Source organism: Lampetra planeri, chromosome 3, assembly GCF_965212315.1.
Source record: "Lampetra planeri chromosome 3, kcLamPlan1.2.h2, whole genome shotgun sequence".
NCBI lineage: Eukaryota > Metazoa > Chordata > Hyperoartia > Petromyzontiformes > Petromyzontidae > Lampetra > Lampetra planeri.
This window is the reverse complement of record NC_136109.1, coordinates 11,498,803-11,523,457: the sequence shown is the minus strand read 5'-3', so window position 1 is coordinate 11,523,457 and position 24,655 is coordinate 11,498,803. Positions and strand designations below refer to the sequence as shown.

The following is a 24,655-nucleotide window of genomic DNA, read 5'->3' as shown; positions in this document are numbered from 1 at the left end:
CAGTTGGAGGCAGTCGCCCTCCAACAACAACGGAGGGCGGAGGAGCGACGCTCACAACAACCAGTGGAGCGCCGGGTGGCTAAAGCACAGCAAGTTGGCACAGTAGGGGGCACAGGTGGTGCATCAGCCAGTCATCTCAGTCAATCGACCCGTGGCACCTGGGTCTGCCCCGTGATCTCCTGCCAGCGGGCGTTCGACGCTTCACGTGACCTTAACGTGCACATAGCCTGGCACAAGCGCCATGGTGACATCACCGACACACACACTACCAACACACACACTACAGACACACACTACAGGCACACACTACACACACACTACACACACACGACCGACACACTCACACACCACACACACACTACAGACACACACACACTACAGACACACACCACACACCACACGCTAGAGACACACACACACTACAGACACACACCACACACCACACACTACAGACACACACACGCACTACAGACCCACATCACACGCTACAGACACACACACTACAGACACACACGCACACGACCGACACACACCACACACACCCTACACACACCACACACACTACAGACACACACACTACACACACACCACACACACACACTACAGACACACACACTACACACACACACTACACACACCACACACACACTACAAACACACACCACACACACACTACAGACACACTACAGACACACACTCACACACCACACACACACTACAAACACACACCACACACACACTACAGACACACACACACTACACACACACACACCACACTCACACACCACACACACACTACAAACACACACCACACACACACACTACAGACACACACACACTACAGACACACACACACCACACTCACACACCACACACACACTACAAACACACACCACACACACACTACAGACACACTACAGACACACACTCACACACCACACACACACTACAAACACACACCACACACACACACTACAGACACACACACACTACACACACACACACCACACTCACACACCACACACACACTACAAACACACCACACACACACACTACAGACACACACACACTACAGACACACACACACTACAGACACACACACACCACACACACACTACAAACACACCACACACACACACTACAAACACACACCACACACACACACTACAGACACACACACACTACAGACACACACACACCACACTCACACACCACACACACACTACAAACACACACCACACACACACTACAGACACACACACACCACACTCACACACCACACACACACTACAAACACACACCACACACACACACTACAGACACACACACACTACACACACTACACGACACACACGCACAATCTGCACGCCCCCCCTCCTCTCCTCCACAGCCAAACCCTCCTCTGTGCAAACGGAGCGACTGAAATCCGAGGCGCAGAATCCCTGGGTAAATTACCAGCAAGGTCTGACCTAATACGGCTCCGACTTGATTGAGTGCCGGGCGCGCTCTCGCGTGAGCGAGCGAGCGAGCGCGCGTGCGTTTGTGTACACGGGAGCCGCTCCTCCAAAATCTCGTCGGGGATTATGAAGGGAGATAGCTCGCGACACTCATCTTTGTATAATTTGATTTTTTTGTACCCCCCCCCCCTCTCTCTCTCGCCCCCCAACCCCCATCTCTGTCTTTCCAGGTTTGCGATTGGTCGCCCGTCACATCCGAGCAAACCCCGCCTTCAATTTCTACTCCCACTCACATCGTCACCGGCGCCCCCCCCCCACCCTTCACTCCACAGCCCCCCCCCCCCAACCAACCCAACCCCCGACTCAGCCTACCACCTCCGCATTCAATCGCGAAGAGAATTCGGCGAACGCATCGCAACGCATCCCCATCTCATCCCGTGCGCGCGCAAGAGTTTGCGGGCGTCCATAATCACCCCGCCCCCCTTGCCCAATCCCCCCCCCCCACCACCCCTCCCCTCTCCACCACCCCCCCAACCCCTCCCCTCTCCACCAGCCCCCCCAACCCCTCCCCGCACCACGACCCCTCCCAACCCCTCCCCGCACCACCACCCCCCCCCCAACCCCTCCCCTCTCCACCACCACCGCCCCCAACTCCTCTCCACCCCCCCCCAACCCCTCCCCTCCCCCCCACCACCCCCCCCAACCCCTCCCCCCACCACCCCCCAACCCCTCCCCCCACCACCCCCCAACCCCTCCCCTCCCCCCACCACCCCCCCAACCCCTCCCCTCTCCACCACCACCACCCCCCCAACCCCTCCCCTCTCCACCACCCCCCCCAACCCCTCCCCTCTCCACCACCCCACCCCACGCGGGTTGCCGTGACGCCCCGCGATGGCGTTGCCTGGCAACGGGAGGCTGGCGGTCGGCGTTGCCGCGGCGACGCTGCTGGTGGCCGGCCTGGTGGTGCTCGCAGAGAGTGAGTGCAGCGCACACACACTACACACACAGCACACACACACACAGCACACACACACACAGCCTACACACACAGCACACACACACACACAGCCTACACACACAGCACACACACACACAGCCTACACACACAGCACACACACACACACACAGCACACACACACACAGCACACACACAGCCTACACACACACAGTACACACACACAGCACACACACACAGCACACACACCGCACACACAGTACACACACTACACACACAGCCTACACACACAGCACACACACACACACAGCCTACACACACAGCACACACACACACACAGCCTACACACACAGCACACACACACACACACAGCACACACACACACAGCACACACACAGCCTACACACACACAGTACACACACACAGCACACACACACAGCACACACACACAGCACACACACACACACACAGCCTACACACACACAGTACACACACACACACTACACACACAGCCTACACACACAGCACACACACACAGCAAAACACACACACAGCACACACACAGCCTACACACACACAGTACACACACACAGCACACACAGCACACACACAGTACACACACACAGTACACACACAGTACACACAGTACACACACAGCACACACACACACAGCACACACACAGCCTACACACACACAGCACACACACACAGCACACACACAGTACACACAGTACACACACAGCACACACACACAGCACACATACAGTACACACACACAGCACACACAGTACACACACAGCACACACACAGCACACACACAACACACACACAGCCTACACACACAGCACACACACACACACAGCCTACACACACAGCACACACACAGCCTACACACACACAGCACACACAGTACACACACACAGCACACACACAGCACACACACAGCACACACACAGCACACACACAGCACACACACAGCACACACACAGCACACACACAGCACACACACAGCACACACACCGCACACACAGCACACACACACACCGCACACACAGCCTACACACACACAGCACACACACAGCACACACACACACAGCACACACACACAGCACACACACCGCACACACAGTACACACAGTACACACACAGCACACACACACACAGCACACACACAGCACACACACACAGCACACACACAGTACACACAGTACACACACAGCACACACACACAGCACACATACAGTACACACACACAGCACACACAGTACACACACAGCACACACACAGCACACACACAACACACACACAGCCTACACACACAGCACACACACACACACAGCCTACACACACACAGCACACACACAGCCTACACACACACAGCACACACAGCACACACACAGCACACACACAGCACACACACAGCACACACACAGCACACACACAGCACACACACAGCACACACACAGCACACACACAGCACACACACAGCACACACACCGCACACACACCGCACACACACACACCGCACACACAGCCTACACACACACAGCACACACACAGCACACACACACACAGCACACACACACAGCACACACACCGCACACACAGTACACACAGTACACACACAGCACACACACACACAGCACACACACAGCACACACACAGCACACACAGCACACACACACACAGCACACACACACAGCACACACACAGCCTACACACACAGCACACACACACACAGCACACACACACAGCACACACACACACAGCACACACACAGTACACACACACACAGCACACACACACAGCCTACACACAGCACACACACACAGCACACACACAGTACACACACACACAGCACACACAGCACACACACAGCCTAGACACACACAGCACACACAGTACACACACAGCGGACACACAGCACACACACACAGCCTACACACACAGCACACACACACAGCCTACACACACACACACAGCACACACAGCCTACACACACAGTACACACAGCACACACACACACACAGCACACACACACCACACACACACAGCCTACACACAGCACACACACAGCACACACACACAGCACACACACAGCACACACACAGCACACACACAGCGCACACACACAGCACACACACACAGCACACACACAGCCTACACACACAGCACACACAGCCTGCACACACACAGCACACACACAGCCTACACACACACAGCACACACACAGCACACACAGCCTGCACACACACAGCACACACACAGCCTACACACACACAGCACACACACAGCACACACACACACACCGCTGTGCACTTCACGGTGGTGCTGCACCGCTGCATTTCCCTTCGCCGTGGTGCTCTGCACAGTCCCGGCGATGCACTCCCTGCACCCCCCTCACCGCCGTGCGCCGTCGGGGTCGCGCACCGCACCGGCGGTGCTGCACGACCCGCACCGGCTCTTCAGACTCATACTCGTAGGTTTTTTTCGGTAAAGTCACGGAGATAAAAAATAAAAAGAGATTATTTAAAAAAAAAAGATTTTTTTTTATAAAATAAAAATAATAATAGATTATTTTTAAAAATAAAAATAAAAAATAACAATAAAAATTTATTTTTAAAAATAAAATAATAATAGATTATTTTTTAAAATAAAAATAGAATTTTTAAATAAAATAAAAATTATAATAGATTATTTTTAAAAATAAAAATAGATTTTTTTAATAAAATAAAAATAAAAAGAATAATATCTTATTTATTTATTTTACCTACGTGACTTTACCGAAAAAAACCCAAGAAAAAGAGTATGAATCCTTGCAGTCACAAAAACTTCAAATCTAGAATCTCTTCAGACTCATTGCACCTCGCTTGGACCGCACACCAGCGAACAAAAAGAGACAAAGTTCCCCCCTCCCCGTATAGCCTGAACAGACTGTTGGGGCAAGTGCTGTTAGCGAGCAGCACCTACGAAGGCCGGCACGACACACGGGGGGTGGGGAGGTTGGCAAACACCGCGCCCGGCCGCCTTTGTCTCCCCAGTGGCGATGTTCGCACACCGCACCGGCTACTGATTCGAGGCCGAGTCGACCTAGGGGGAGGCCCACGACCGGTCGAGATGAACGTCACCGGCGTTGGCCGGGTTCGCAGCGCAGCGCTAAACGCCACCACCACGCTACCGCTCCCCACATCGCACGCACTCTTCTCATCGTTGTACGTGCTGTATAATGTCCCGTGTGTGTATGTCCATCATATTTGACACCGAAAATCATGCGTAGCCACTTGTGTTGTTATTGTTGTTGTTATTGTTGTTATTCACTATGAGATCTCTTTTACCAGTGGCAAAATATAGTAGTAGGTTTTTACCCTTTTAAACTGGTACAAAGGTGTCAGTTTTGTACCAGTTTAAAAGGGTTAAAACCTACTACTATGTTGTTCTTGTTATTGTTGTTGATGTTGTCACGCGACACGGTGGCCCATCGCCGGGCCTGGTTTCGCAGCCTTCGGAGTCTTGCCGGCTTCGCCCCATCGGACAACGCCGGGAAGCGGTCGTGCCATCGCCGGATAGTAAATCGTCGACGCGGCTTTCTGAACCCTTCATCGGGAGATGACCCCGTGCAACGGACCCCCCGCCACCCGCCACTGCGGAGTAGCAAACAACGATGAGTCGTCACGTTCGCACGAGCCGCGCCAAATCGTCCCCGCCGGCAACTCTGCCCCGCGCGCGCGCCGCGTGGGTTGCCTATTCCCTCAGTCCCCCACCCCCCCCCACCACCTACCTACCTACCACCACCACCACCTACCTACCGCCACCCCACCCGCCGTGCTTTCCGTACGATAAACAAACAACATCGGTAAAGTTATTACGCGGCTACGCTGCCAAACCCTTGGCCACACCAACAGAGAAGGGCCCCGAGGCGCTTGTGCGTGTGCGCGCGTGTGTGTGCGTGCGTGTGTGCGTGCGTGTGTGTGCGCGTGTGTGTGCGCGCGTGTGTGTGCGCGCGTGTGTGTGCGTGTGTGTGTGTGTACGTGTGCGTGCGTGTGTGCACGTGTGTGTGCACGTGTGTGTGCACGTGTGCGTGTGTGTGCGCGTGTGTGCACGTGCGTGTGCACGTGCGTGTGCGCGTGTGTGCAGTTGCATCAAACGCTACGCATGCACGATCGTGCTCTCTCTCGCTCTCTCATTCTCTCTTTGGCTCTCTCTCTTTCTCTCTCCTCCTCCTCCCCTCTCTCAAACGCTGGCCATGCACGGTCGCGCCCGCTCTCTCTCGCTCTCTTGGCCTCTCTCTCTTTTTTTTTACGATCAGCGGAAACAAGAAGATGCTCGGTGTAGTCGGCACTTTGCTTCGTTCATCATTTCGTATATATTTTTTTAAAAATAACTTTGCTTCATGTAAACTCCCACCTCTCGCTCACTCTCTCGCTCGCTCTCTTTCTCTCCTCACCTCTCGCAAGCGCTACGCGCGCACGGATGCGCGCTCTCTCTCTCTCACCACCGCCGCACCAGGCACTCATTTGAGGCCGAGTCAGATTCTAATCATCACCGGTGATGGTGGCCGTGAGCGGGTAGCGAACTCGGGTGCGCCGGGTTCGTTGCGCAGTGCGCGCTAACCGCTACACGACCGCTACCCCCACGACCACCACCCCACGACCACCACCCCACGACCACCACCACCACCGCCGCTCTCACAGTCTCTCTTATCTCTCTCTCTCTCTGGCCGCTCTCTCTCCATCTCCGTCTCTCTCTCTCTCGCCGCAGCTGACAAGGGAGAGGAGAGGGGAAGGCAGCCATGTTAATTGGGTTGCAGGAGAGAGAGAGAGAGTGCACGCCCGACGCCTGGTATACAGGAGGTCAGGTCTCTCTCTCTCATCATCATCACGGTGGCTAGGATATGTTAACTACCTCGCCTGGTATACAGGTGGTCAGGGTTCGATCCCGACTCCTGACGATGCCTGCTGCTGTATATTTGGAGTTTGCGTGTCTCTCTCTCTCATCATCATCACGGTGGCTAGGAGATGTTGACTACCTCGCCTGGTGTACAGGTGGTCGTGGGTTCGATCCTGACTGACGCCTGCTGCTGTATATTTGGAGTTTGCGTGTCTCTCTCTCATCATCATCACGGTGGCTAGGAGATGTTGACTACCTCGCCTGGTATACAGGAGGTCAGGGTTCGATCCTGACTGACGCCTGCTGCTGTGTATTTGGAGTTTGCGTGTCTCTCTCTCATCATCATCATCACGGTGGCTAGGAGATGTTAACTACCTCGCCTGGTACGCAGGAGGTCGTGGGTTCGATCCCGACCCTGACGCCTGCTGTATATTTGGAGTTTGTGTCTCTCTCATCATCATCATCACGGTGGCTAGGAGATGTTAACTACCTCGCCTGGTATACAGGTGGTCGTGGGTTCGATCCCGACCCTGACGATGCCTGCTGCTGCTGTATATTTGGAGTTTGCGTGTCTCTTTCTCTCATCATCATCACGGTGGCTAGGAGATGTTAACTACCTCGCCTGGTACGCAGGAGGTCGTGGGTTCGATCCCGACCCTGACGCCTGCTGTATATTTGGAGTTTGTGTCTTTCTCATCATCATCATCACGGTGGCTAGGAGATGTTGACTACCTCACCTGGTACGCAGGAGGTCGTGGGTTCGATCCCGACCCTGACGATGCCTGCTGCTGTATATTTGGAGTTTGCGTGTCTCTCTCTCTCATCATCATCACGGTGGCGAGGAGATGTTACCTACCTCGTCTGGTATAAAGGTGGTCGTGGTTCGATCCCGACGTTGACGCCTACTGCTGTATATTTGGAGTTTGCGGTGTCTCCCCGTGGTCGCGTGGATTTTTTTTCTCCGGGTCGTCCGGTTTTCCCCTGCACATTTAGAATCAACGTCACGGCGTTTAGAGTATTTGGCTGCTGACATAAATTTCCACGCGATGATGATGATGAAGCCACTTCGTTGAGCGGCTACCATTTGTGACAGCCAGGGTCTCTTTTGAAAATTAAGTAAAGACCTCAATGGGGCTTAGCCTGGTAAGATGGGGGGATGGTTTCGGTTTTATTTGTGCGTGTTTTCTCTAATTGTGTTTGTTGTATCGTTCTTACCCCGTGCCCCCCCCCCGACTGGACATCGGTGGGGGGGGGGGGGGAAGAGCTTCATAGCTCATCGGATTCCTCCCGCAGTTTCAATTCAATTGATTCTGATGCTTTTACACCATTGGAACCTCATTTGCCAGTAAAAAATATGATAATTGTTTTTTTACCCTTCTATCTGGCAACAAAACTGACACCTTTTTTACAAGGAGTCATGTTTGCATAGACCTACAATACCGGTGCATTGTCTTTGAGTTGTGCGCCTTTTGGCGTCATCTGGTCCAACACCATGTGAGACTAGGCTCTAAGGAAAGCTGTCTCGGGTGTGGACCAATCAACTTCAAGGACAGTGGATACATTATCAGAGTTATGTTTTTTGTTTGCATTACGACTGCAGGTATTGTGGTCTATGCAAACATGACTCCTTGTAAAAAAAAGGTGTCAGTTTTGTTGCCAGATAGAAGGGTAAAAAACCAATTATCATATTTTTTACTGGCAAATGAGGTTCCAATGGTGTAAATCCTAACCCCGAGCTCTCATACTCTGGTGGTGCATTGTCTTTGAGTTGTGCGCCTTTTGGCGTCATCTGGTCCAACACCATGTGAGACTAGGCTCTAAGGAAAGCTGTCTCGGGTGTGGACCAATCAACTTCAAGGACAGTGGATACATTAGAGTTATGTTTTTTGTTTACATTACGACTGCAGGTATTGTGGTCTATGCAAACATGACTCCTTGTAAAAAAAGGTGTCAGTTTTGTTGCCAGATAGAAGGGTAAAAAAAACAATTATCTGATTCTGATGCTCTTCCCGCGAGCCGCATCGCTCTCGGCTTCGGTTCGGTTCGATGCGGCGGCGGTGGCGGGCGTTCCTCTCGCTCCGTGAGCGCGAGGGCACGGAGGACGTCCCCGCTGCCTCTCCGGCCCACCCCGTGCCGCGTGCCACCGAGAGCGTCAAGCCGACCAGAGTTGGCCACCTGTCCTCCGCTTCTTTCTGTTTTCTCTCCCCCCCGGGACACGCTCGCTTGGGGCCAGATGGCCGAGAATCGTGGCGTACAAAACTAATTAGAGCTCACTTTTTTCACCCGGTCTCTATGTGTCTCTGTGAGTCTCTGTGTATTTCTGTGAGTCTCTGTGTATCTCCCTGAGTCTCTCTGTATCTCTATGTGTCTTTGTGTATCTCTGTGTATCTCCCTGAGTCTCTGTGTATCTCCCTGAGTCTATGTGTATCTCTATGAGTCTCTGTGTATCTCTATGAGTTTCTGTGTATCTCCCTGAGTCTCTGTGTATCTCTATGAGTCTCTGTGTATCTCTGTGTATCTCCCTGAGTCTCTGTATCTCCCTGAGTCTCTGTGTATCTCTGTGAGTCTCTGTGTATCTCCCTGAGTCTATGTGTATCTCTATGAGTCTCTGTGTATCTCTGTGAGTCTCTGTGTATCTCCCTGAGTCTCTGTGTATCTCTATGAGTCTCTGTGTATCTCTGTGTATCTCCCTGAGTCTCTGTATATCTCCCTGAGTCTCTGTGTATCTCCCTTAGTCTCTGTGTATCTCTGTGAGTCTCTGTGTATCTCCTTGAGTCTATGTGTATCTATGAGTCTCTGTGTATCTCTATGAGTTTCTGTGTATCTCCCTGAGTCTCTGTGTATCTCTATGATTCTCTGTGTATCTCTATGAGTCTCTGTGTATCTCTGTGTATCTCCCTGAGTCTATGTGTATCTCCCTGAGTCTCTGTGTATCTCTATGATTATCTGTGTATCTCTATGAGTCTCTGTGTATCTCTGTGTATCTCCCTGAGTCTCTGTGTATCTCCCTGAGTCTCTGTGTATCTCTATGAGTCTCTGTGTATCTATATGAGTCCATATGTGTCTTTGTGAGTCTCTGTGTATCTCTATGAGTTTCTGTGTATCTCCCTGAGTCTCTGTGTATCTCTATGATTATCTGTGTATCTCTATGAGTCTCTGTGTATCTCCCTGGGTCTCTGTGTATCTCTGTGAGTCTCTGTGTATCTCCCTGAGTCTCTGTGTATCTCCCTGAGTCCATGTGTATCTCTGTGAGTCTCTGTGTATCTCCCTGAGTCTCTGTGTATCTCCCTGAGTCCATGTGTATCTCTATGAGTCTCTGTGTATCTCTGAGTTTCTGTGTATCTCCCTGAGTCTCTGTGTATCTCTATGAGTCTCTGTCTATCTCTGTGAGTCTCTGTGTATCTCCCTGAGTCCATGTGTATCTCTATGAGTCTCTGTGTATCTCTGAGTTTCTGTGTATCTCCCTGAGTCTCTGTGTATCTCTATGAGTCTCTGTGTATCTCTGTGAGCCTCTGTGTATCTCTGTGAGTCTCTGTCTATCTCTATGAGTCTCTGTCTATCTCTATGAGTCTGTGTGTATCTCTAAGCATCTATATGTGCATGTATCTCTATGAGTCTCTGTGTATCTCCCTGAGTCTATGTGTATCTCTATGAGTCTCTGTGTGTCTCTATGAGTCTCTGTGTATCTCTATGAGTCTCTGAGTATCTTTATGAGTCTCTGTGTATCTCTATGAGTCTCTGTGTGTCTCTATGAGTCTCTGTGTGTCTCTATGAGTCTTTGTGTATCTCTATGAGTCTCTGTGTATCTCTACGAGTCTCTCTGAGTCTCTGTGTATCTCTATGAGTCTCCATGAGTCTCTGTGTTGGTGTAGCCCACTGTACAGGCTCCCCCTCCCGCCACCGAGGCATTTCGAGTGACGCAGAATTTGAGCTGCACGCCACCGAAGTTTACCTCCGGCCATTCGTGCCTGCGACACGCGACGCTGTCAAACCTCGTCATTCGCCGATTGCTCTCGGAGCAGTCGCGCACGCCACGATCGACGTCGTGCGTTTCGAGCGCAGCACCTGGCCGCTGCTATGCATGTCCGCGTGGCGACGAAGCCGACGACGACGACGATGATGTAGCCCACTTCGCTGAGCCTATCGTTTGTGATGACCGGGTCGCTCGTGACTCAGTGGGGGGGCCCCTTGCCTCCGCCTCCCCCCACGGCGATGTGCGGCGCGCGCCGCGCCCGGCGCTCGCGGGAAGACGATTTGCGTGCGGCACAAGCCGGACGCGCGCCTGGCAAGGCCTCGGAGCGCGCGGTGGGCTGGGGAGGTTCCGTGTGTTCTCACGCGAGCACGGTTTCGCGTGAGTCGGGGTTCGCCTGCACGATTTGGGCGTCGTCGGGGGGTCGGGATCGAAACCACCGACCTCCTGCGTACCAGGCGAGGGAGTTAACATCTCCTAGCCACCGTGATGATGATGATGAGACACGCAAACGCCACATATACAGCAGCAGGCATCGTCAGGGGTCAGGATCGAACCCACGACCACCTGTACACCAGGCGAGGGAGTTCACATCTCCTAGCCACCGTGATGATGATGATGAGACACGCAAACTCCAGATATACAGCAGGCGTCGTCAGGGGTCAGGATGTACTACTACATATGTAGTAGTGTAGCTACTACATATGTAGTAGTAGCTACACTACTACATATGTAGTAGTGTAGCTACTACATATGTACTACATATATGATGCACTACTACATATGTAGTAGTGTAGCTACTACATATGTACTACATATATGATGTACTACTACATATGTAGTAGCTACGTCTGCTAAGGGCACCGCCGCCCTTTCAAGGGTCCCAGCGCTGAATGCTTTCAAGCGATCAATTCCGGTCCGGTGACTCTGCCTTCAACTTTTATGAACGACTGGGGAGTGTTTAAGATTAGCCATTTGTCGTATTATCTTAGGCCGTGTAGCAAATGAACAAAAATACAATTGCTTTACTGTGCGTGTAACAAAAACGTGTGTGTTTTAATCTTTGCGAGTTTGTTATTTCTTTATTTATTTAGAGCCCCTTTATAACATAATGCAACAAGTTCTAGATTTGAAGCTTTCGTGACTGCAAGGATTCATATTCGTAGGTTTTTTCGGTAAAGTCACGTAATGGTACCATTGTATAAACGGAGTGGTAGCTCCTGCAATCTCTCATTTACTTGATACAGCTGTCGTGGCTGTGACGGTTCCACCTGAAGACGGAGGCTTGTGTTGCCTCCGAAACGTCGTGATTTTTATTTTATTTTACTTTTATTCATTTTAATGTTTTACCTACGTGACTTTACCGAAAAAAACCTAAGAATATAATGCTACAAGCCCCGCGCTAGCTTCGTCCGGCACTGGTACCGGGATGGGGGGTGTGGGGTACGGGGGGGGGGGGGGCGGAGGTGTGTGTGTTGGGGGGGGGGGGGGCCGATGGCATTCAGCGGTTTTTGCGAGCGAACATCGTAGCAATGGGAGCCCGTCGATTACAATTGTAACACGCGTCTGGGGAGAGAGAGAGAAGGGAGGGAGAAGGGAGAGGTGAGCTCCGGCGGGTAAAGCCTCAGCAGGTTGCCCAGCTCATTCAAACGCTGGTGGGGGGCGGGGGGGGGGTGGAGGAGGGGGGGTGAGGGGGAGGGGGGGAGGTTGCGCACCACCCGGCTCATCGTTTACAAACGGAGGCCGGCTTATCTCTCCGCGCGCGCCCGCACGCCACGCCGCGCGTTTCTTGTTCACGCGACGCTGGCCTCATTAGGCCGAGCCGCAACCCCTGATGCTCGCCCTCCCTCCCGCCACCACCTTTCTGCACCGATCCCCGCCGCGATTAGCCACCGAGAGTCGGGGGGGGGGGGGGGGCAGGGGGCATGGGGGCGAAGCGGCCCGCATCGCAAACCCGACGACCGATTTAATGAGCGGTTGCATTCAATGCGACCGCTCCCCCACCGCGTGGAATCCGCGGCCTCATTCGATCGGAGCGCGCGAGTTGCCAGCGCGATCCATCACGCGCTCGCGCGTTCTCGCTCGCTCACGCGCTCGCTGCCTCGATCGTAGGTTGCCTGGCTGGCTGCCTGGCTGGCTGGCTGCCTGGCTGGCTGGCTGCCTGGCTGGCTGGCTGCCTGGCTGGCTGCCTGGCTGGCTGGCTGGCTGGCTGCCTGCCTGGCTGGCTGCCTGGCTGGCTGCCTGGCTGGCTGCCTGGCTGGCTGGCTGGCTGCCTGGCTGGCTGGCTGGCTGCCTGGCTGGCTGCCTGGCTGCCTGGCTGGCTGGCTGCCTGGCTGGCTGGCTGGCTGCCTGGCTGCCTGGCTGGCTGGCTGGCTGCCTGGCTGGCTGGCTGGCTGGCTGCCTGGCTGCCTGGCTGGCTGCCTGGCTGGCTGGCTGGCTGCCTGGCTGGCTGGCTGCCTGGCTGGCTGCCTGGCTGGCTGCCTGGCTGGCTGGCTGCCTGGCTGGCTGGCTGGCTGCCTGGCTGGCTGCCTGGCTGGCTGCCTGGCTGGCTGGCTGCCTGGCTGGCTGCCTGGCTGGCTGCCTGGCTGGCTGGCTGGCTGCCTGGCTGGCTGGCTGCCTGGCTGGCCGGTCCTCTCCCGCCTGTAAAAATTTGCTGCGTCTCACTCCCAGGCAGCGGATGTTCCCTCCACCCCCCCCCCCCACCGCGTCCCCAAGAAGTTTGCGCAAATTTGATTTGATTTTTTTCGTGCTTGTGTGCGTGTGGCCGTCTTGCGCGTGACATTCACGCGCCCGTCCCGGCCCCGTGAGGCCATCTCAAGTCGACGCATCGCAGCTGTAGGTCAACGACCCGCAACCGTGGCGAGAAATATTTGAGAGAGAGAGAGAGGGAGAGGAGAGAAAAAAAATCTATATAGAAAATATATATAGATGGAAAGAAACGCCGGACTGTAAAATACGTCTTTGCAACGTTTATTTTTATCTTCTCCCGTAGCAGGGTGGTGGGTTTTTTTTTTGCAGGTGAGAAAGAGTCCTTCAGTGTTTCACCTCCTGGGACCAATTTATTTTCCCGTCTGCCACTTGCAATTTTACGTGCCTTCAGATAAGCACCGTCGGTTTGGCAATTAAGAGGCAAAGTCGCCGCTTAGATTTTTAATTTTTTAAAATTATTTTTTATTTTTCTGAAACCTCGCTGACGTGCCAGGTGAAGCGGTTCAGAGGATTCATGCCCGCCGCTTGTCACATTAATTAATTGTGTTCTTTATAACCCCCCCCCCCCATCCCTTCTACGTTTTTAATTACTTAGATTTAGCCGATATTACATTTTTTTTTTCTTTTACGGTGCAACGCTCGCTCGCTCGCCTTTTTTTTTTACCCCGCCGCCACCGCCGTCAAATCCTTCCAAGTCACTTCACATTAGCGCAATTAATCTAAATGCGTTTGAACCCTCCAGGCCGGGGCGACCCCGTCTTCATCGCAGCAGATTGTCGGCCGCTGCGTTAATCAGACCGCCGTGGGTGTCAGTCCAGAGGCGTGTGGGGGGGGGGGGCGGCTCTGGTGGGACAACGGGATTTCGGATTTTCCGGGGAATTTTCGAAGATTTCGGGCTGAGCGAGCGTCGGTCCGCGCGGTTCGGTGCGCTCCCCATGTGCCTGTGAGATGATCGTGATAACCGCAGCCCGTTGGCAATCCACTGCTGCATGAAGGCCTCCTCCTCATATATTCTTAGGTTTTTTCTCACTTGATTACAGCTATCGTGTTGTGACGGTCCCACCTGAAGACGGAAGCTTGTGTTGCCTCCGAAACGTCGTGATTTTTATTTTATTTTTATTTTACTTTTATTTATTTATTTATTTTTACCTACGTGACTTTACCGAAAAAAAATCTAAGAATATGAATCCGTGCAGTCACGAAAGCTTCAAATCTAGAATTCATAGCCTCCTCCTCACTCCGTGGTGCTCGTGGAGGCTGTCTGCTTACTATGTTGTTGTTGTTGTCACGTGCTGACCCCGTCTGTGATTAAAGAGCTTTATAGCTCGTAAGATTCCTCCAGGTTAAGTCATGGTTTTATTTTGTTGCGGTAATGGGTTCACGTCAGAGGTCGCAACCGGGTACCCGATACCCGTACCCTACCCGATACCCGGCTACCCGTACCCAGCCGGGTACGGGTACCCGTTTGCGACCCTGGTGCGGCCGGGTACGGGTACGGGTAGGCCGTGAGTCACTGGTGAGTCACCGTTTGTCACTCATTTCCCAACGTCTTGTCTCTTCTCACAATTCAAGTTCATAGAATCAACCCACCCGCGCCTGCAACATGGCTTCATCGCAGAGGTCGCAATCGGGTACCCGTACCCTACCCGATACCCGGCTGGGTACGGGTAGCCGGGTATCGGGTAGGGTACGGGTACCCGTTTGCGACCCTTGTGCGGCCGGGTACGGGTACGGGTAAGGAATCAAAACCCGTTTGCGACCTCTGGTTCACGTGGTCAACCCTTTAGCCACACTCTCACCAAATGGTGTTGGGATTGAATCGGTACAATTCTTCGAAATCGCTGCGAAGGTGTTGCATGAGCTAGGCGAAGAGATGAACCTTTCATCATCAGCAGCAGCAGCAGCATCGGCCACCATCTATCGACTGCTGGACGCAGGCTTGCGGAAAGCCATCAGCCATCTCTTCGTGGATGATGAATCCACATCGCTATTACTGTTACTATCGCTGATATTTATAATTGGCATCGTCGCTTGTTGCAGGCAAATATAATTGTGTTTTGCCACGAGCATTTATAGCACGAGACGAAGTAGGGATTGTCAAGAGGCAAATTGATCGTCACTTCCACGGGGGGAATCCTCGCGTGCCTCCTTGCCCGTGAGCCGAAGAATACCACCGTGGTCATAGCGATAGGCCAATCGATGCGCCTCCGAGTGTAAAACATGATTATAATTGCTCGGAACGAATATTGTTGAAAAAATTACGGGATAGATATATTTTTAAAAAGTTCATTATTTCGAATTTTTTTTTGACACTTATTGTTTTATATTAGTATTATTGTATTATTTCCCTTCTACGTGACTTTACCGAAAGAACCAAGAATATGAATCCCTGCAGTCACGGAAGCTTTAAATCGAAATGTATTTTATTATTTAACTTTTTTTAAATATTTTTTTTTACATCTCGCTTTTTTTCTATGTTTTTTGTACCCCGTTTTCGCTCCTGCGTGTTACCGTTCTCTCCACTCGTGCGTTGTCTTATTTTCCTTGTCCCAGTGGGCGGTGGGGAAACCTTGGCCAGGGGGAAACATCTGTGAGATCTTTGAGCGTGACATCTGTGATATCCGTGAGATTCATGGCATCTGCGAGCGTGAGATCTGGTGAGATCTGTGAGATCTTTGAGCGTGAGATTCGTGGGATCTGCGAGCGTGAGATCTGGTGAGATCTGCGAGATCTTTGAGCGTGAGATCCGTGAGATTCGTGGGATCTGCGAGCGTGAGATCTGGTGAGATCTGTGAGATCTTTGAGCGTGAGATTCGTGGGATCTGCGAGCGTGAGATCTGGTGAGATCTGTGAGATCTTTGAGCGTGAGATTCGTGGGATCTGCGAGCGTGAGATCTGGTGAGATCTGCGAGATCTTTGAGCGTGAGATCCGTGAGATTCGTGGGATCTGCGAGCGTGAGATCTGGTGAGATCTGTGAGATCTTTGAGCGTGAGATTCGTGGGATCTGCGAGCGTGAGATCTGGTGAGATCTGTGAGATCTTTGAGCGTGAGATTCGTGGCATCTGCGAGCATGAGATCTGGTGAGATCTGTGAGATCTTTGAGCGTGACATCCGTGAGATTCGTGGCATCTGCGAGCGTGAGATCTGGTGAGATCTGTGAGATCTTTGAGCATGAGATTCGTGGGATCTGCGAGCGTGAGATCTGGTGAGATCTGTGAGATCTTTGAGCGTGAGATTCGTGGCATCTGCGAGCGTGAGATCTGGTGAGATCTGTGAGATCTTTGAGCGTGACATCCGTGAGATTCGTGGGATCTGCGAGCGTGAGATCTGGTGAGATCTGTGAGATCTTTGAGCGTGAGATTCGTGGGATCTGCGAGCGTGAGATCTGTGAGATCTGTGAGATCTTTGAGCGTGACATCCGTGGGATTCGTGGGATCTGCGAGCGTGAGATCTGTGAGATCTGTGAGATCTTTGAGCGTGACATCCGTGGGATTCGTGGGATCTGCGAGCGTGAGATCTGGTGAGGTCTGCGAGATGATCTCAACGCCCGTAACGCGACATCGGCCGAGCGCGTCAACGTCCCCCCGCCTCCCGCCTGCCCTCGCGATTGAAAGTTCACGTTCCAGGCGAGCCCTCTCCGCGCCTGGATATTTCACAAATTCCTCCCCCGTGGGGATCGCGAGCGAAAGTGTTAACACCTCTTTCCCGGCCGATTGCACCGCCAAGGTGTGAATCGGTGCGAAAATTGCTCCGTCGCAGCGGCAGCAGCAGTATGAGTAGCAGCGGCAGCGGCACAGTAGTAGCAGCAATAGTAGTAGTAGCAGTAGTAGCGGCGTAGCAGCAGCAGTAGTAGTAGCAGCAGCAGCAATAGTAGTAGCAGTAGTAGCGATAGCAGCAGTAGTACCAGTAGTAGCAGCAGCAGTAGTTGTAGCAGCAGCAATAGTAGTAGCAGTAGTAGCAGCAGCAGTAGTAGTACCAGCAGTCATAGCAGCAGCAGTGGTAGTAGCCGTATGAGTAGCAGCAGCAGTAGTAGCAGCGGCAGTAGCAGCAGCAGCAGTAGTAGCAGCGGCAGCAGTAGTAGTAGCAGCAGCAGTAGCAGTACCAGCAGTAGCACCAGCAGTAATAGCAGCAGCAATAGCAGTAGTAGCAGCAGCAGTAGTAGTAGCAGCGGCAGCAGTAGTAGTAGCAGCAGTAGTAGCAGCAGCAGTCGCAGCGGCAGCAGTAGTAGTAGCAGCAGTAGTAGCAGCAGCAGTCGCAGCGGCAGCAGTAGTAGTAGCAGCAGTAGTAGCAGCAGCAGCAGTCGCAGCGGCAGCAGTAGTAGTAGCAGCAGCAGTCGCAGCGGCAGCAGTAGTAGCAGCAGCAGTAGTAGCAGCAGCAGCAGTCGCAGCGGCAGCAGTAGTAGTAGCAGCAGCAGCGCCGCGCTACTCCCAGAAAGAGAAAAATAACATATATTTTCCGGGGATTTGAGCCACGCTCGTTTGTGATTTTTGTTTTGTTACGCGAGGAAGATGTCGAAGGCCCCGGCCCCAGAATCAAAACGGTGGAAATGAAAGAGGCGGGAAGAGGGAGCTGAACTTTGATCGTGAAAAGTGAACGTACGGCTGCGTCCTGGAGAAGGCTTGTCCATTGGGGTGTTGGGTTTGTTTGTGTGTGTTTGGTTGTGTGTGTGTTTGTGTGTGGTTGTGTGTGTGTTTGTTTGTGTGTGTGGTTGTGTGTGTGTTTGTGTGTGTGGTTGTGTGTGTGTGGTTGTGTGTGTGTTTGGGTGTGTGTGTGTTTGTTTGTGTGTGTGTGTTTGTGTGTGTGTGGTTGTGTGTGTGTGTGTTTGTGTGTGTGTGGTTGTTTGTTTGTGTGTGTGTTTGTGTGGTTGTGTGTGTGTTTGTGTGTGTTTGTGTGTGTGTGGTTGTGTGTGTGTGTGTTTGTGTGTGTGGTTGTGTGTGTGAGTGTTTGTGTGTGTGTTGTGTTTGTGTGTGTGTGTTTGTGTGTGTGTTTGTGTGTGGTTGTGTGTGTGTGTGGTTGTGTGTGTGTGTGTTTGTGTGTGTTTGTGTGTGTGGTTGTGTGTGTGAGTGTTTGTGTGTCTGTTGTGTGTGTGTGTTTGTGTGTGTGGTTGTGTGTGTGTGTGGTTGTGTGTGTGTTTGTGTGTGTGGTTGTGTGTGTGTTTGGTTGTGTCTGTGTGTTTGTGTGTGTGTTTGTGTGTGTGGTTGTGTGTGTGTTTGGTTGTGTCTGTGTGTTTGTGTGTGTGTTTGTGTGTGTGTTTGTGTGTGTGTTTGTGTGTGGTTGTGTGTGTGTTTGTTTGTGTGTGTGGTTGTGTGTGTGTTTGTGTGTGTGTGTGTGGTTGTGTGTGGTTGTGTGTGTGTTTGGGTGTGTGTGTGTTTGTTTGTGTGTGTGTTTGTGTGTGTGTGGTTGTGTGTGTGTTTGGGTGTGTGTGTGTTTGTTTGTGTGTGTGTTTGTGTGTGTGTTTGTGTGTGTGTTTGTGCGTGTGTTTGTGTGTGTGGGGGGGGGGGGAGCGGTGGTGTAGCGGTTAGCGCGCTGCGCTATGAACCTGGCGACCCGGGTTCGATTCCCGCTCACGGCCAACACCAGTGACGATTATTTGAACCGGTCCTGGGCCTCCCCTAGGTCGACTCAGCCTTAAATGAGTACCTGGTGCGGTGTAAACATCGCCACTGGGGAGACAAAGGCGGTCGGGCGTGGTGCTGGCCACCCACCCCCTCGTTCGTGTACCGTTCCGGCCTTCATAGGTGCTCGCTAACAGCACTTGCCCCTACAGTCTGTTAAGGCTATACGGGGGATCTTTGTCTTTGTTTGTGTGTGTTGTATGTGTTTGTGTGTTTTGTGAACGAGTAGTCATCTCAGTTAGCCAACCCATGGCACCCGCTGGGTCTGCCCCGTGACCTCCTGCCAGCGGGCGTTCGACACTTCACGTGACAGCCTCAAGGTGCACATGGCCTGGCACAAGCGTCGTGGTGATGTCCCCGCCACTTAGTGGGGAATAGCGGTTGTTGTTGTTGTCTGTTTTTGTGTGGAGCAGTAGTGTAGCAGTCAGCGTGCCGCACTACGAACCTGGCGGCCCGGGTTCGATTCCCGCTCACGGCCAACACCACCAGTGACGATAATCTGAACCGGTCCTGGGCCTCCCTCTAGGTCGACTCAGCCTCAAATGAGTAGCCTTCGAAGGTGCTGCCACTCGCTAACAGCAGTCGCCCCGGCAGTCCGTGAGCGAGTTCGCGTGCCACCGGCTCTGGCCACGTGCTTCAGAAAGACGGCAAATTAACCTCATGGCGGGACCCCGGGTCCCATAAGCCCCCCCCCCGACTCTCGCTCAAGCTGCGTTGCGACGTCATTTTATGTCCGGTACGACGATCTATTCCTGTCGACGAGCTCTACGCGATGCGCTAATGAAATTCTAGATTTGAAGCTTTCGTGACTGCGAGGATTCAGTAAAGTCACCATGTAGGTAAAACATGAAATTTAAATTAATAAAAAATAAAATAATACAAATCACGACGTTTCGGAGGCAACACGAGTCTCCGTCATCAGGTGGGACCGTCACAGCCAGATTTGCTGCATCAAGTGAGGCAGGGATTCCAAGATGCAAGCTCTTAAATACAAGTTGAGGGGGGGTGGAGCTTATCAGAATGTGGTAGCCAATGAATGGAACGTATTGGGAGGGGGGGGCAGGGCTAAAAGAGAGCACGAGGTGTGTAAGTAGACGTGGACGTGGACCTGTTGGTGCACATGATTGAAGAGAACCAAAATGCCCATGTTGTTTTTCGCCAGTGTTGGCTGACAATCAAATACGAAAAAGGAGAGTGCTGTTAAACGCCGGGGACGTTAACACTCGGTAAAGTAAAATAGTGCCTGTCAGATAAGATGGTCCAAAAATGGTGTAGCTAATTCAAGTTTCAAAGTTTGGTTCATGGCGACGGGTTATTTTGGCAACGGCGGGTGTTCTCGGTGAAGAACGAGCGGCGTTCGCGCGCGCGCGGTGAGACGGAGTCGTCAGAAATAAAATAAATTGAATGCGAGTTTCACTTTGGTTTATTCGGGACCCCGGGGTCCAGCCGTGAGGTCCAATTAGCGGGCAAAAGAAGCTCAAGAGAGCGCGATTTGGATGCGTGCGCACGGAGGCATGGACGGGGGAAGAGCCTCCCAGGCTTCGGGGGAGAGGCGAACGCGAGTGGATTCATAATTATTAGAACCGAACTAAACTATGATTTGTTTTTTTTTTATAATTTTACCACGTACTATATGGGTCCGGCACAAATTGATCGCTCAACGGAGTGGCTTGTCGTCATCACGTGGACACTTACACTGGTCAACACACTTTTTCTGGCATAAGGTATTCCAACGGGTTTAAGGTAATTTTGGGGTGCTGATTCCAAATCAGTTTTTGACTATCACATCAGTTTTTTGAGATATCAAATGTTGCATTTTCAATAAAAACTGCGGAAGAAAGATATTAAATAAATGTGGATATCTACATAAAATATAAACACGCTGTCCTAAAAATACAGCACCATATTTTAACACTAAAGCAGTCACTGACTCGCAACAACTTGCAATCATAAGTGACAGAGTTAATTTCGGGTAAAATCAAGATCAGATTTGGAATCGGCACCCTGAAATTTAGTCTAAAACAGCTGCAAAAGTCCAGGCCAGAAAAAAATGTTATTTTTTGTTGTTGACCAGTGTTATAGCAGCAGCAGCCAAACACTTCCGAAGCCTCAACGCATGGTGACCGTTGATTCTGAATGTTGGGTGGGGGAAAAAAAACCGGAGAAAAATCCACGCGACCACGGGGAGAGAGACACGCTTGAATATACAGCACCTCCTGTATACCAGGCGAGGTAGTTAACATCTCATAGCCACCGTGATGATGATGAGAGAGAGAGAGAGAGAGCCACGCAAACTCCAATATACAGCAGGCAAAGGCAGGGTCGGGGTCAAAGCCACGACCTCCTGTATACCAGGCGAGGTAGTTAACATCTAGCCACGGTGATGATGACGATGAGAGCGAGAGACACGCAAACTCCAAATATACACCAGCAGGCGTCGTCAGGGGTCGGGATCGAACCCACGACCTCCTGTACACCAGGCGAGGTCGTCAACATCTCCTAGCCACCGTGATGATGATGAGAGAGAGACACGCAAACTCCAAATATACAGCAGCAGGCGTCAGGGTCGGGATGGGATCCACGACCTCCTGTGAACCAGGCGAGGTAGTTAACATCTAGCCACCGTGATGATGATGATGATGAGAGAGAGACACGCAAACTCCAAATATACAGCAGCAGGCGTCGTCAGGGTCGGGATCGGAACCCACGACTTCCTGTATACCAGGCGAGGTAGTCAACATCTCCTTCCGCTGATTCTGAACCCTCGCGCCTTTTCGCGCTCGCGTTCCGTTTTGTTTTACGGAGATCGTCATCGTCATGAAATTATATCTTTCATTTTTCCTTCCATTACCCGCCCTTTCATTTCATTCCAATCTCGCTCGCTCGCTCGGGCGGTCTTTTTCCTTCGCAATCAGCGTGCGTTCTCCCCTCCCTCCCTGCCTGCCTCTCTCCCTCCTCTCCCTCCCTCTCTCAACCCCCCCCTCCACTCGAGATAAATTAGATCCGTGGTCGGCGCGAGCATCGCACGGGCGAGACAAAAATAACGGAGTAAGGGGGTGGTGGTGGTGGTGGTGGTGGGGGTGGTGGTGGCGGTGGGGGTGGTGGTGGTGGTGGTGGGGTTGGTGGTGGCGGTCGACGATGTGGGAAGCGAGATGCCAATTAAGCGCATTTCCTCTACGACAGTTGCTAAGCGACGCCGCATGCCTTCGCCTCCCTCTCTCTCCTTGCTCCTCCGTCGTGGTTGCCGTGGCGGCGGTTGCCGTGGCGGTGGTTGCCGTGGCGGTGGTTGCCGTGGCGGTGGTTCTCCTGGCGGTGGTTGCCCTGGCGGCGGTTGCCGTGGCGGCGGTTGCCGTGGCGGCGGTTGCCATGGCGGTGGTTGCCGTGGCGGCGGTTGCCGTGGCGGGTGTTGCCGTGGCGGTGGTTGCCGTGGCGGCGGTTGCCGTGGCGGTGGTTGCCGTGGCGGGTGTTGCCGTGGCGGTGGTTGCCGTGGCGGCGGTTGCCGCGGCGGAGGTTGCCGCGGCGGTGGTTGCTGTTGGCGGTGGTTGCCGTGGCGGTGGTTGCGTGGCGGCGGTTGCCCTGGCGGTGGTTGCCGTGGCAGTGGTTGCCGTGGCGGCGGTTGCCGTGGCGGCGGTGTTGACGTTGGGCGGAGTTCGATTCCCGCTCACGGCCGCCACCAACAGCGGTGACGATTAATCTGAACCAGTCCCGGACCTCCCCTAGGTCGACTCAGCCTCAAATGAGTGCCTGGTGACGGTGTGTCGTTAAACGTCGCCACCCCCACTCCCTCCTGGTGTGCCACTGTGCCGGCCTTCGTAGGTGCTGCTACTCGCTAACAGCACTTGCCCCAACAGTCCGGTTAAGGCTACACGGGGCATCTTTGTCTTCGTGTGCGTGTCGCGTGGCGAGTTTGATTCCCGCTCACGGCCGCCACCAGCACCAGTGACAATTATCTGAACCCGTCCTGAGCTCTCCACCCCCCCCCCCCCTAGTTCGACTCAGCCTCAAATGTGCCCCTGGTTGCGGTGTGTAAACATCGCCACTAGGGGGAGAGACAAAGGCGGCTACGTGTGGTGCCGGCCACCCATCTCGTGCCACAGTGCCGGCCTTCGTAGGCTGCTGCTACTCGCTGGTCGCTCACAGCAAACGGTCTGTCACAGGCTATACGGGGCATCTTTGTCTTTAAATTTCGATTTAATGCTTTCGTGACTGCAGGGATTCATCTTCTTGGTTCTTTCGGTAAAGTCACGTAGAATGGGAATAATAAAATAAAAAAATTAAAACGTCTTGAGAATTATTTCATTGTGTTTTATTTGTATTATTTTATTATTTCCATTCTACGTGACTTTACCGAAAGAACCAAGAAGATGATGTCTTTGTTATGGGGAGCGGTTCGATTTCCCTGTACCGGTTCGTGAGCCCTCCCCGAGGTCAGCCTCGAATTAAGTGACCCGGTTGCTGCTCCTCCCGCGTAAACATCGCTGCTGACAGCACTTGTCCCCAACAGTCTGTTAGAGGCTACACCGGGGGTGTGGGATCTTTGTCTCTTTTTGTTTGTTCGGGTGCTGCGTTGCGTGAGGACGTTTCGTGCTGCGTGGGCCTCTCTCGCAGCAGTGGTGGTGGCGATGGTGTGCCGAGGGCATTGATATGAGACGCCTGATTTGTTAGCGCCTCAAGATTCCGCGCAACGATGGAGCGCCGTGGGGTGGGCGGCGGGGGGGGGTAGCAGGCAGCAGTAGGGCCTCGCCTGGTGTACAGGAGGTCGTGGGTTCGATCCCGACCCTGACGACGCCTGCTGCTGTATATTTGGAGTTTGCGTCTCTCTCATCATCATCATCACGGTGGCTAGGAGATGTCAACTACCTCGCCTGGTATACAGGAGGTCGTGGGTTCGATCCCGGCCCTGATGATGCCCGCTGCTGTATATTTGGGGATTTCATGTCTCTCATCATCATCACGGTGGCTAGGAGATGTTAACTACCTCGCCTGGTGTACAGGAGGTCGTGGGTTTGATCCCGACCCTGACGCCTGCTGCTGTATATTTGAAGTTTGCGTGTCTCTCTC

General features: G+C 52.8%; 1 protein-coding gene across 1 annotated transcript in view; it reads left to right on the top strand.

Annotated features, from left to right (window-relative positions):
- Positions 1 to 6,073: 6,073 nt before the first annotated feature.
- The window catches only part of LOC144734362 (receptor-type tyrosine-protein phosphatase S-like), a 232,586-nt gene continuing 214,004 nt past the window's right edge, over positions 6,074 to 24,655 (top strand). The window contains 2 exon segments of the mRNA XM_078616477.1: positions 6,074 to 6,243; positions 8,900 to 8,904. Of these exon segments, the coding sequence (XP_078472603.1) occupies positions 6,074 to 6,243; positions 8,900 to 8,904 (175 nt within the window).